Here is a 14273-nt window from a genome sequence, read left to right as displayed (position 1 = left end):
TGACCTCACGTTCTGTCCAGATCTCCTCCTCTGTGTAAGATTCTTGATTCCCTGAAGTCTGAGGGCAGACAGGAGACGATGTGGAAGTTAGGAAAGTGATTACTCATGAAAACGACTTGCAGATCTTTGAAGATCTTTTCCTTTATTCTTTGCATCACGTGCGACAACGACCTTGATTGAAATCTTTTACTCGTGGGAAGAATGTGCACAGTTTCCACATGGGGATTACCACAAAGCATTATACAATTAAAAATATTGAGCATCAGTACCTCCTGTCAGGGACAAAGTCAAGTTACTGTGGATAAACCACACACCTTTTTTCACTTATAACGTATAAAATGCCTCAAACTTTCTCTAACAGCTCCAGGTTGGTCCTGGAGGATTTTAAGGTGTTGATTTCCCAGATGTGAAGGGTTTAAAGGGTACTCGATAAAATTGCACTTCCATCAAATTGGGCACTTACTTCAGAGAAACTGGAAATGGATGGTCAAATTATGGCTGCAAACAGCAAGATATCCTGACTCTAAAATCCCTGTAATGGGCCATGCTCCAAAAACACGTCTTGCAAACTTCACAGCCCTGCTTTGTTATGCAGGTCTGCCATTAAACATGTGTAATCTCTAAGCCAAACAAAGCAAGACCCTGATGATATCACTACGATTTTGTCAGGGAGCATATTCACCAGATTTTTGACTAATACCAATACCAATTTTTTAGCTGAAATGACAACAGACATTTTCTATGTGGAATGTGTACTGATTATTAAACAAATAACTTTTATCAAAGAATGTTTGACCTTATTATACATTGTCAACAAATTAATGTGCGGACCAGCTTTGGCTCAGCTGTGATGCTCTGCTAAATGTGTTGCACACAAATGGCAGCAGCATTCCTGAAGAGCAGAAGGGGGCGCTATAGTTAAAGAAGAAGCAGTTTGCTTTTGGCGGGTTATTGTTTACTTCCGCTTTCCAAAACCAACAAGACTAGTGCTGTGTTTGAAATGCCGTGCTATATCAGCAATACGTACTGATGGCCAAAATGTAGTATGTAGTATGCAGTGTGCAAACAAAAGAAAAATGTGCAGCATGCCAAAAATTCCCGGATGTCGTCCTGAGAAAATCTCCAGTATGCATCGGACCAGCCTACCTCACCTACTGTATCCCACAATGAAAAGTGCTGGAACGTCACAGCGACAGTTAAAATAGCGGACAGTAGCAGCATTCCAGCAGAAGGGGGAGCTGTAGATAAAGAAGAGAGCGCTGTAGATAAAGAAGCGGCGGTTTGCTTTTGTGCATAATCGGAAGCTGGCAGCTGGCAGCATACTGCAAAATGAATTTGAGAAGCTCCTCCATACTACACACTGCCGCCAAACGCAGTATGCAGTATGTAGCATGTAGTATGTAGTATAAAGTACGGCATTTTGAACACAGCCTAGGTCAAAACCTAGTATGTGGCTGACCGCATCAGGTCAATGTGCGCTTCTTTGGGCAATGTGTGTGGCCGATGACAACGTGTTTGAAAGCAGGTGCGCGCTGCGGACGTAGGTGAGGACAGCGGACGAGCAGCAGAGGAGCAGCAGCCCCGCCTACTCCCCGAACAAAGTATCCAGAGCCGTATAGACAGAGAGTCACGTCAGTGGAAGTCCAATATGCTCCATAATCTGCCAGTGCGATGTCGCAACTCACTCTCTGTACGGCTTTGAAAGTACCGTCACTCAGTCAGTCAGTCAGTTACTCAGTCAGTCACATACAGACCTGTGATTAGGGCCGACCCCGGCGGTCAGCCAAAAACCGGCGCCTGGCGTTGCATACTGCAAAATAAATTTGAACAGTCCCGTACTACATGCTACCGCTGAACACAGTATGCAGTATGTAGTATGTAGTATATATTATGCCATTTCGAAGACTAAATACACAGAGGTGAGACTAATCAGGCACAGGTGAGACAATCATTGGGCAGGTAAAAAGAGTTAGGGCAGGGCAATAATCAAACAAGCAGAAAAACACATAAAGGCGAAGAACATCAAAAGGGAGTAAATAACAAAATAAAACAGGAAATGCTTTTTTAACAACGAAACAGACCGGACAGGAGACAGGAGTCTGAGCGCACTCAAACTCCATAGTCTGAGTAATAGAAAATATGTGATGACACCATTTCTCAATCACCTCAAACATTGTTTTCTGCATTACATGTTCTGTGAAAGTTCTGTGAAAGAACGTTTTAATTTCAGCATACATGGGAAAACACAAACGTCGATAATTATATCTCTGTAATTGGCCCATATCAGGCCCACAATATCGACTTGTCTGATATATCTGTCTGGCACAAATTTTGTCCGACTCTAAAGAGCTCCTCTGGTCTCAGAGGACTGAAACTGTTTCCTCAGACTCGGTAGCGCTCCCAATGATGACGAAACAACCTTGATGTGTAAAATCGGTTAAATAACAGAGAAAAGACACATTTTAATACAATTCAGTAACAAATTATAATTGCAGATGGGACGCTTCCCTTGGACAAAAAGTTGGGTAGAAATTATTCAGTATGCCGTTACATGCACGGGGGATCCTGGGCCCAAACGCTGAAAATCAGTGTGTTTTATGCATATATAATGCAGAGCCATTTTCTTCTCTCAAGTCTGACTACTGAAAGTTTCCTTGCAGCCCACATTATCTATAGACACACACCACAGAACGACCAGATTGGATTTACTATATCAGTCTCCTGAAACATGAATTTCTTGTAATTGTGATGACAAGTGAACTGCTCGTGCAAGATTAGCATTTGTTGTTATGTCATTGGAGCGTTCCTCCCGAGCTGCCTGCTAATGAATTCCGCTGAAATCTTACTCCCGCTTCACTCCACGCTCCTTCCCCCCTACACACACACACACACACACACACACACACACACACACACACACACACACACAGAGAGATCCACACATCCCTGTTCTAATAAAAGAACTCCCCCTCTGCACAAAAGCATCCCAACTGCACAGTTGCTTCCATGTTATTGAATTTTGTCTCCCAGAAATGAAATGAAGGTGCTCTCCTCTACCGAGCAGCCAATATATATTGTTTGACAGAATGTCAACATACAGAATTAACTAATCTACCATCCTCTTGTGCATGTATTACCTTTCTATAACACCTCCTCCCTCTGTCTGTGCAGGTGGGTGTGCTGGACATCCTGCTATAACGTTGCCAGGTGAAGTCCCAGTGGAGTCCCCAGCGTGCCCCTACTGCATCTACTACAACCAACTCGGTGACGGCGAAAATGTTAATGAGCAGACAGAAGACCAGCAGCATCGGTACGGCAACTCATGCCCTGGCAACAGCCCCTGTCATAGTAGCAGCCCGTGCCATTGTAGCAGCCCCTGCCGCGGTGATGCACAGGTGTCGGAGCCAAAGAGGCGGCTGTGGGAGCGTTGCTGGGCGGGACTCCGAACTAAACTGGATCTCATTGTTGGCAGCAGATACTTCAACAGAGGAATCATGATTGCCATCCTTATTAACACACTGTCAATGGGCATTGAGTACCACGAGCAGGTATGTTTGTGTTCTTGTAAGAGGCTGCATGTTTTTGTGTGTGTACGTGCATTTCTATGTGTGTTTGTTTGACTACAGTTTGATTGAAAATGGATGTGCTAATCACTGTGTGCGGTGGAGTCAATGAACTTACCCTCCAATCAACACTTACAGCAGCAGGCATATGGGATCACGACGTGTGTGTGTGTGTGTGTGTGTGGGTGGGTGTGCGCACACATGTATCAGGAGACAGAGAAACTCATAAGACCTGAAGTGTTAATTAAAGCGTGACCCTGGGACAGGAGAGAGAGTGAGCGGCGTAGAGACGGGGCAGAGTGAGAGAAGCGAGCGGGAGCGAATGGAGACGTGAGGAGGAAGGGGAGGAGGAGGAGGAGGGAAGATCTGACTTTGTGATTGGCTGAAAGGCAAGGGGAGACTGCGGGAGATGAGAGAAGATTTCATTTGGCCCATTTCCTGAACAATATGACAGATCTGGATGGCCTTAACTTTTTGTATGACTTCAGGATAAGGACGGACCTGTTTTATCCATTTTTTCTAACCAACAAATGATCTGAAAAGACAAAAACCAACAATGAAAATGTATGAACGTATAACACTATACAAATACTTTCCCAAGGCCCGATACAGTTATGTCTCTCTGTGCTGTTGAAATTCTGTAGTCGTATGAAACCCTTTCAGTGCAAACAGAGAGAACATGCAGCTCCACTGGGTAACATTCCCTCATTTCAGTAAACATGGCCACTGCAGTTTATTCTGAAACACCTCAGGGAATTGTTTTCTGATCTCTGGAGAGTAGCTGTGTCAGGCAGATGACACTGAGCATGCTCAGACACACAGTTACATGTTTACTCTGCTTTGTTGGTCTGTTGAGTTTGGGAGAAATAGGCCACAATTTTTTTGTTCTCTGTACAGAAGAAATGTCATCCAATGGCAGGGTGGAGCTCTTTGATGTGTTTTTAACACAATAGTCTCATTATAAACTAGAGAAATATCAGACCTTGGATACTCGGACAGCGGACTGTTCGTTAAAGAGGCGGTATCATTTCACGTTTTAAGACATATATATAATGTTACAATGTTGGATGTCCAGACTAAACGTGGGTGAAGGTTCAGATCTGTAGGTAAAAGTATGTTGGAGTAATCCCCAGGCCTCTCAGCTCAGTGTGCAGGCCGCTGTGAACGCCAGGTTTCACACAGTTTTTTCTACACGCTGCTGTTTGTGACGTCACAAAGTGCAGCCTCAGCAGGCTTCGGAGAGATGGTCAATCAGAAGAAAGTGGGCTTGTAGGGGCGGGGTTTCTTAAAGGGACAGAGCTGACTGAGTCGTTTCAGGCAGAGGCTGTATGAGGGCCTGCACAGGATTTTTTAACTGTAAATTATGTTAAGCTACTCTGCAGGTAACACATAGTGAAATATGAAGCTTGAAATTAGCATAATACCCCCCCTTTAATTTTTTTTTTTAAGATTATTTTTTGGGCTTTTTGTTTTTAATTGATAGGACAGCTGAGGATAGACAGGAGATGTTAGGAGGAGAGAGTGGGGGACGACATGCACCAAATGATTGGCAGACCGGGAGTCAAGCCTGCGATCAGTGCGACGAGGACTGTAGCCTCTAAATGGGGCTCCTGCTCTAACAACTGAGCTAATCCAGCGCCCCCCCCCTTTAAGTTTTGTTTGTCATTTCAAAGCATAAAGCCTTGATGGCACCAGCTCTCCTGTGAGAGTCTGTAAGGCTAACTATCATTCTTCTTAAACCGATTCATCTTTTATTAAAACAGTTGGTGATAAATGTGACAGTTGTCAACTAATCAATGAATGGTTGCAGCTCTAACATACTTTGCCGTCCCTCCAGGAAGTTGCAAAGTTGCAAAACTGTCCCGCAAATTCACGGAAATTCAACCAATTGCCGCAACTTTTCCTTGACCTTGCAATTTTGGCCAATTGCTGCAACTTTTCTACAAATTTGTCCAATCATCTTATTTCATCTTGTTTGAATTCATTTAGGTCATTATTATTATAGTTTAGAAATTTCCCTTGGTTTAAATTTTCATTTAGTCTTTCTGTTTGTTTTTTGATTTCAGTTTAGTTTTAGTTTTACGAGTTCATAAAGTAGTTTTATTTTTATTTTTATTTTGAGGAATTGACTAGCTTTAGTTTTTATTTAGTTCCTGTGTTAGTTTTTCAGGTATTATGAGGAAAGCCTTGATAGAAGCTGAAAAGATTGGATGAAAGAATTCATGACATCAAATCTGATTTACAAAACCATTGTTTATTATTGTTTATACCATTGTTACTGTGTCATCTTCATTCTAGGTTCTTTTTATTCTGCCAGTTTCTTTCATCAAACAGAATAGGACGAAAGCGAAGCTGCTTTTATCTGCAGTTCTATTTAGAGTTGGTGTTGCATTGTTCATTGTAGTTTTTATTTTTATTTCAGTTAACAAAATTATTTTTTCAATGCTTGTTTTAGTTTTAGTTTTCGTTAACTTTAATAACCCTGCACCAAACTCACTTCTTCAAAATATGAACTGTTACAATTCAAAAAGTCATTGTACAGTGAGAATGTAATCACCATCTCTTATGGTTTTATATTGCTGCGTCTGAAATAAAGAGTAGAATGGTGTAACTGGACTGCTTTTATATAGAGCTTTTCTAGTCTTGCGACCACTCAAGGCGCTTTTTACACTACATGTCACATTCACCCATTCACACACACGTTCACACACTGATGGCAGAGGCCGCTACCTAAAGAGCCCAACTGTCAATCAGTCATCACATCCACACACTGATGGCCAAGCCACCGGAAGCAATTTGGGGTTCAGTGTCTTACGCAAGGACACTTCAACATGTAGACTGAGCGACCCCACCGTAAATGTTTTAATTAACTCGTAGATTCTCTTTTGCGCATATGGATAGCATTGAATGTACACGTGTATGGCAAAATGAGTATTTCATGGCTGTTGACTTTATTGTAATTCAGTTTCTACACATTTTATTTGGAATGTTGACACTGAAATTGACCAGAAGGGATGTCACAAGACAAGCTGCTCCCTCAGCCGATAGATGGCTTTATTAGAGCGTTAGTCCCAGTCGCTCACAGTAAATGTGTTATGTGTTGCACAGAAAAAGAAGCCTCAAAACATTGCAACTCGCACCCAATGCCCGTGAAATCCTGGAGGGACTGACTTTGTTGTTAAAAACAATAATAATAATGGGAAAAATATGAAAAGCAAAGCAAACTGAGTTAAATTCAATTATCAACCTTAAATGAGCTCCTGTTGTGCTGATAGAAAGTACCAGTCATACTTCGCTGATTTGTCAATGAACCTGAGAGCAATCATTTTTTCTTTAACAGTTTTGTCTTTCCTCCCTTGATAAAAAATGTGTTAAATCAAAATTAAAATGTGTTGCAGTCTGAATGAGTCGTGATAGCCTTGATAACGTGGGAAAACTCATTTCATATGAATGGATCGTGCCTCGGATTAACTGGATTTTGGATGCGCTTCAAGTCATTTGTGATCCTCCTTCAGTGAGTCAACAGTCTGACAAACGACTGCTTTAAGAAATATCTGTAGTCTTAATAATAAAAGTGCAATCACTTCTTCTACTCTAAAGGATTGTGGGAAGTGGCACACCTGCTTTCACATCCTGCGGCAGCTTCTCTCTGAGACTGTATCCACATAAACCCACACTGTAGCCTTGAGTAGCATTTATTGAAATTCTTAACATGTTGACTTTGCTGAGCGTCTCACTGCCAGGGTATCTGTCTGTGTTTATACGTCCTAATTTCTCTCTCCTTCTACAATATCTGTGCACCAATCTCTGCTCCCTTTCTCTCCTCTTCAGCCGCAGGAGCTGACAGACGTTTTGGAGATCAGCAACATGGTGTTCACGAGTCTGTTCAGTCTGGAGATGCTGCTGAAGGTCCTCGCTCTCGGGCTCTTCGGCTACATCAAGAACCCTTACAACGGCTTCGACAGCGTCATTGTCATTATCAGGTGAGGCTCTGATGAAAGCCGTCATTTTACGGGAATTCTGCTGATATATACTCGTCTTGTCATCTAAAAGCACTGCACTTCCAATCTCTGACTGTCACAGGGATGCTGGCTCTGGCAGTGAGGCCATTTAGCCGGACTCTTTCAGTCCAGAGGGCTTGTATTCACTCCATTATGTAGTACTACAAGCTAAATTATGTATCCGAACTTGAAGGCTTTGCTTGTTTACCCCGCCTGTGCACGCTGTTTTCACCTTCTTTATTGGCTGGTTAGTTGTAAACAGCATTGACCCATTTCCCTTTTTCCAGTTGCCACAGGCCACATGGAAAATGATTTAGCACTTTTACCTCATGCAGCGGAAGCTTTTGTGGGTAAAACTAAAGCTGACTTCAGAGGAGACACAGCAGAGGTTCAGAACATAGTTATTCCCTGGTTGCTTTAACTTTCTCTTCATGATCTGTTTATTATCTTTGTGTGTGTGTTTCAGCGTGTGGGAGATAGTGGGTGAGGCAGAGGGAGGCTTGTCGGTGCTGCGTACCTTCCGCCTGCTGAGAGTTTTGAAGCTGGTCCGGTTCCTTCCGGCCCTGAGGAGGCAGCTGGTGGTGCTGATGAAGACAATGGACAATGTGGCCACGTTCTGCATGTTGCTGATGCTTTTTATATTCATATTCAGGTATTTTCCTCCTTTCTTTGAAGGTGAATCACAGCCGGACCAATTGTTTTCACTGCTGTAATTACACTGATTATACCTCACAAAAGTCATAATCATTACAACTGACCTTTTCTTACTCTGTTGCAGAACATACTCCACGTCTAAAACGAACACAATTATTCACACAGGCAGCAACACTGCTCATTCCTGCACAGTATCCATATTAAATTATAATGTATTTTCTCTTTGTTGTTGTTGTTGTCGTGTGTGTGTGTGTGTGTTTGGTGTCGCAGTATCTTGGGGATGCATCTGTTCGGCTGTAAATTCGGTCTGCAGCAGAACAGTGGAGACACTCTACCTGACAGGAAGAACTTTGACTCTCTGCTGTGGGCGACCGTCACCGTGTTTCAGGTCAGAGAAATGTCATGACAGATGTGTGTGAGCACGCAAACACTAATAAACAACCAGCAATATTTAATTTAGAGAAATGCTGATGAATTACCGTTGAATGAAGCTTTTAATTTAATTGGGATGAGATCCAAACAGCAGCTGCTGCTGTCACTGGTATTAGCGCTGATGATCTTCTACATTATTTCATTTGCTCCAATTTGGAAGAGCTGCACTTGACTTTTCTACAAAATATAAAAACTCTCCCAGTGGGCAGGTGAGATACGCAGGCGGAGGGGGAGGAAGAGTAATGAAACACGCTCTCCGCAGGAGCTCATTTAACACTGATGAGCATCATTACTGTTCAGCTGACAATGAGATAATAAAGGAGGAATACGCTCCTGTTATTTTTATTATTATACTCCCAACCACTTCCTATAACATCAGGTACATTTCTGGTTCATCGTTATGGTTTTTGTAATGATTTTTTTTATTGGTGAAAATGTAATCATATCAACTGATGAAGATATAAGCTTATAAACTGTATCGACATTTTAAAGAGCAGCTCCAGTCATGTTTTAAGACATATAAAATGCTCTGCTTGAAATAATACATTTCCCAATCTGCATAGGCCCCGCCCACTACGTACTGCGTTTCTCCTTTCGTAAAATTACAGCCAAAAACAAAACACGTCTCTGCCATCGTTTAGTGGCAACTTGTTGAGCTTGAAATGTTAGTAGTAGTAACGTTAACGTTAGTAGTCAGTAGTGAGTTTGCAAAAATTATGATGACGGTTACAGTTGGCTCGCTCATCGCTAAAGTGGTTGCCATAGGTTACACATAATGATATGCATAGCGTCACCCCGTCCATTAACGGGATTGGCTCCTTAGGTTTGTGACGTCTCAAACCTGCCAATCTGAAAACGTGTTGTTCAGCCTGTCCTTGGTACACTGCAGTTTAAAAGCAGACAGGCCCAGCCGTGGAGATGACTGCTGATGTTGTTCCTTATATGTCTTGTAGCACATGAAGAACACCGCATGGGCATGTTTACAAGGTTAAACACTTGATTTTCACTGGAGGGGGTCTTTAAAACAGTATTTATAGGACAAAATAGAAGAAATGAAAAGACCAGCAATGTACGACAAAAACGAATAAATCCAAATTCCAGCACAATAACCTCCAGGCTCCACTCGATCTCTGTTTTGTTTTGGTTCCTGCACTTTTTTTTAGCCCAAACAATCACGTAAAAGTAAATCATAATGGTTTGAAGAGCATCAGGATGCAGAATAAATTTAGATCCAAATATAAACAATAACGGTCGTCACTTTTCAGTCAAGGTAAAGCGTCGAGGAAGGCTTCCCAAATCACTCCAAACATTGCGGGTCCTTCCCTTACATTGTAGAGGATCTTCTCTGGAGTCCAGTATGATCCTCGTTATGTTTGACGTTGTGTCCTCCACATCTCCAATCCACAGATCCTCACCCAGGAGGACTGGAACGCCGTGCTCTATAACGGGATGGCCTCCACCACCCCGCTGGCTGCCCTCTATTTCGTCGCCCTCATGACCTTCGGCAACTACGTCCTCTTCAACCTGCTCGTTGCCATTCTGGTCGAGGGCTTTCAAGCCGAAGTAAGGGCAAAGATGCAGTTTTAATTCAAGCTACTTAGAGAATGAGGAGGAGAGAACGAGACTAATTGAGCTCTGTTGTGCTGTTGATACCAAAGCTGCTTACAAGAGAATAATCTCCACCATCCTGTCTGTGTGGCTGCTCCCCTCTCTCTCTTTATCCATCACTCTTTTTCTCAGTTGTCCTCTCTTCCTCTATCTCTCTCTATCCTCTTTTCTCTCTTTCTCCCTATCTTCCTCTCTTGCTGATACACGCGCGCACGCGTACACGCACACACTACTCTCCAGGGGTGGGATGTGTTTGATATCGCCTGCCATTCACAGCTGGTGAGCTTTTGTTGTTTAGTTTTCATCTTTTATCTCCAGCATCAGAGAGCACTTGCTCCCTCCCTCTCTCTCTTTCGCACTCTCTCCATCACACACACACTCACACACAGATACCCTTTGCCAAAGCCGTCTGCCTCCATCTTTCTGGCGTGAATTTTAATTAAATTCAGTAAAGCTTTATTGGCGTGACTACAGGAGATCGCTGCCAAAGCCATGCACATAACTCAACTAGAGAACACTGGAGATCCCCTCCGCCCGTCTCTTTGTCTCTGAGTCTCTGGTAAAGCTCATATTTTTCACTTTTACAACAGTCAACAGACAGTGTGAAAAGGACGCGGATGATGATGAAGATTATGATCATAGTGGTCATACCGTTGCTGTGTTTGTGTGTGTGTGTTTTTAGGGGGATGCCAACAGATCTGAGACAGATGAAGAGAGACAGTCTCTGTCTTACGAGGATGAGGAGAAGTTGAGGGAGATCTACGCTGCAGGTACAAACTCTTAAACATGTACACTCACCTTCAATCACCCTAAAGGTTCACTTTGGTTTATTACAGCTTGGCGCCTGCTATTATTGATTTGTTCAACTTTGCTAGTGGTGATAAATACAAATAAGTACATAGAAACAAAAGCGGTCAGATGATCGAACAACATTTAGAAACTTCAGAGACAGAAAACAAACAGCAGAATGATTTTTAAAAATGCCTAAACATCCATCTCTGATTATAGACCAGCCTCATGCCTCAATTGACCCTTCGCTAAGTTGCACCCCCCTTGGTTACTGTTGCTATGGCTGTCAAGCTTTCACACTGGCATATAAATATTATGGCATTTTCAACTATAACAGTGAGAGATGTTCCAAGGGTAATAATAGCAAATTTATGAAAAAATAGTCCCCAAATATCAGAGAGAGGTCGTCAGAAAGGACGATAGTCAGCGGAGTGTCGAGGCAAAAGCTTGCAACCGTCAGGCACTCCATGTCTTGACAATTCACGTTAAAGACAATCATATACAGGAACAACAGTGTTCTTGCACAGCAGGGTAAGTCAATATCTTGTTTTATTTTAAGCTAATGTTTAGTTTTGACTCCCTATAACTTTCATTATCTAATATGTTTTAGCCCATTGCTAAATTAAGACGCATCAGGATATTACTCGCATATTGTGGGCTTGATCCGTACACAGGATCTCCTAAAGGCTCAACAGGAAAGGCAAACAAAATCCTGTACAAGTTTGCCACAACGATGGCACAAACCAAGGGACGGTAAAACAAAAGCTGTGCCGACATCATCGGTGGTGGTAGCGAAGGCCAGACAGGATCGCAAGCGGAGACCAGTTGACTGTCTTCCACAATTTTTAATCCGTGACCGACATCGCTCCTCTCGAGTTTTCGGGTTCCCCTCCCTCTAAACTTTGAGGATATCTGCTGTCGGACTTGCAGATTCCATAAGCACATCGTCATTTCTCCTTGATCTGAAAGCTTGACAGGCCTCCCCGCACCTAGTTGCGGTTGCTAACGTAGGATTGGACAGTGGCTGTTCAAGGGAGGGGCTTAGTGAAGAGTCAATTTGGAACTACTTTACTTATGTATACATTTGTTTATTGCACTTATGCCTTGTTTCCACTGAATGGTACTACTCAAATCTAGTTACTTTTTGTACCAGGTGTTTTTCTCTACTTCATTTTCCACTCTTTATAGTGTGCCTTCAATGTAGGCACGATTATTTATCTGATCGTCATAAAGCAATGCCGCGTTAAACTGCCTGAATATGACAACATGAAAACCATTTGGGAAACAAGACACCCTTGAGAAGCTGCAACCTTTATTCTCTGACAAACTGTTGCCAATACTTCACAATTACTGTTAAACAGGTTACATCACTGCTAACCTTTCCTTCTGCCACGCTCACATTTACTGTCACTCTCAGCCGCTCGGTCTCTATTATTCTAACACACACCCTTCCCAATCAGTGGTATGCAGTTTTTTAACGTCAGCTTTAGAGTCAGCTTAACTCATTTGGACCCTCGACTAAGGTGATACAGTCCAGTCCAGCTCAGGTAAGCCATAGCGTGCAGGGAAAAGGAGCTATAGTTTACAATTTTTGGAAGTGTAGGTCAGCAGCTTCTTCCAGCTCCTCACCAATTTTGAAGGAGCTTAAAAATTCTTACAATTTTGGGCGCCGGTTTAGCTCGGCAGGTAAGTCGGCGACCACATACAGAGGCTATAGTCCTCAATGCGGCGGCCCCGGGTTCAACTCCCACCCTCTGCCCTTTGCAGCGTGTCATCCCCACTCTGTGATATCTGTGGAGTAGGGTAATTCACAGTTAAAAAAAACTCCTCATTTTTCTCACACTGGTACTCTGTGCAGGCCCTTATTCAGCCTCTGCCTGAAACGACTCAGTCAGCTCTGTCCCTTTAAGAAACCTCGCCCCTACAAGCCCACTTTCTTCTGATTGGCCAGCTCTCTAAAGCCTGCTGAGGCTGCACTTTGTGGCGTCACAATGCGTGTAGAAAAAACTGTGTGAAACCTGGCGTTCACAGCAGCCTGCAGACTGAGCTGAGAAGCCTGGGGATTACTCCAACATACTTTTACCTACAGATTTGAACCTTCACCCACGTTTAGTCTGGACATCCAACATTGTAACATTATATATACTGTATGTCTTAAAATGAGAAACAGCGTGATACCCTCTCTTTAATGACAAAATCTAAAGATATTGGTATCTAACTTGGTGCATACCCATAAATTATAAAATGAAAGTTCCTGTACTACCAAACACAAAATTCCTGTCATCATGGCCTCTCCTCTACTGGAAGCTGCAGCCCAGATCATAATTAATTGAGTGACGCCTGCGAGCTAGTTCAGGCAGGCAACCCTAGCTGCACTGATTTCACACTTGACATGCGTCATTCTCCACAATCACCTGACAAACACTTCCTCCCAATTTGGCGCTTTATTTAAGCTGCAGGATTTCTGGTCTGCTCTGTCATGGCCACTGCTGCCCTGCACCAGTACTGCGCTCATACTTTCAGCCCCACCACCACCCCAGCATCCACCTGCAGGCTCCGGCTAGGGGGGGTTTAAGATATTATCTCATCACACAAATTTCTGCATGTTCTGCTGCTGCAAAAAACATTTCAGACTATTACAAAGGTGAGTCGTCTGACTGAAATACAAATATCGTCCACGACAACAGAAAAAGTAAAACATTTCAACAAACTCAAATTACTTTAACAAGATGTTTGTGTTTGCAGAGCTCAAGATCCAGGCCATGATGCTGAGTCCCAACGGTCTCCTGAACCCAAAAGCCTCCATGCCCCCTCCTCCTCAGCCTCCTCTGCCCGTCATCACGCACACCGCAGCCACGCCCACCATAAACTCCAGCCAGTCACGCCGGGCGAGTGCCGCTTCCATGGACATCAACAGCATCGAGCAGAGGATGACGGTGAGCCTCGGACTCATGCTTTTAATAATATTATCCCCACATTATGTGTCGGTTATAAACCTGATTTAGAGAAGCAGACAGACAGAGAATGTTAAAAAATAATGTATTAATAGGAGATAATGAGATTAGAAAGATTAATGTCTGTATTCTGAAACTAAAAGCCTAAAATACCAGAGCTATTTTAATATAAATTATAAAAATGCATGTTAAAGTGATAATATTTTAGAGTTTCATTTAAATAAATGTCTGTTAAGTCACTTCCTATCACTGAATGAGGCAACACAATGGTG

At 42.9% G+C, this 14273-nt stretch overlaps 1 protein-coding gene across 1 annotated transcript in view; it reads left to right on the top strand.

Annotated features, from left to right (window-relative positions):
- cacna1hb (calcium channel, voltage-dependent, T type, alpha 1H subunit b) overlaps nucleotides 1–14273 on the top strand; it is a 56504-nt gene that overhangs the window by 19940 nt on the left and 22291 nt on the right. Inside the window, exons 9-15 of the mRNA XM_069665263.1 lie at nucleotides 3172–3548; nucleotides 7395–7546; nucleotides 8031–8216; nucleotides 8489–8606; nucleotides 10058–10213; nucleotides 10941–11028; nucleotides 13793–13983. Coding sequence (XP_069521364.1) covers nucleotides 3172–3548; nucleotides 7395–7546; nucleotides 8031–8216; nucleotides 8489–8606; nucleotides 10058–10213; nucleotides 10941–11028; nucleotides 13793–13983 — 1268 coding nt within the window. The remainder of the gene's footprint in view (nucleotides 1–3171; nucleotides 3549–7394; nucleotides 7547–8030; nucleotides 8217–8488; nucleotides 8607–10057; nucleotides 10214–10940; nucleotides 11029–13792; nucleotides 13984–14273) is intronic.

This window comes from Semicossyphus pulcher, unplaced genomic scaffold (genome assembly GCF_022749685.1).
Source record: "Semicossyphus pulcher isolate SPU_LCO1_2020_fin unplaced genomic scaffold, fSemPul1.0.p SCAF_17, whole genome shotgun sequence".
Classification (NCBI taxonomy): Eukaryota; Metazoa; Chordata; class Actinopteri; order Labriformes; family Labridae; genus Semicossyphus; species Semicossyphus pulcher.
This window is presented reverse-complemented; position numbering and strand designations above follow the sequence as displayed.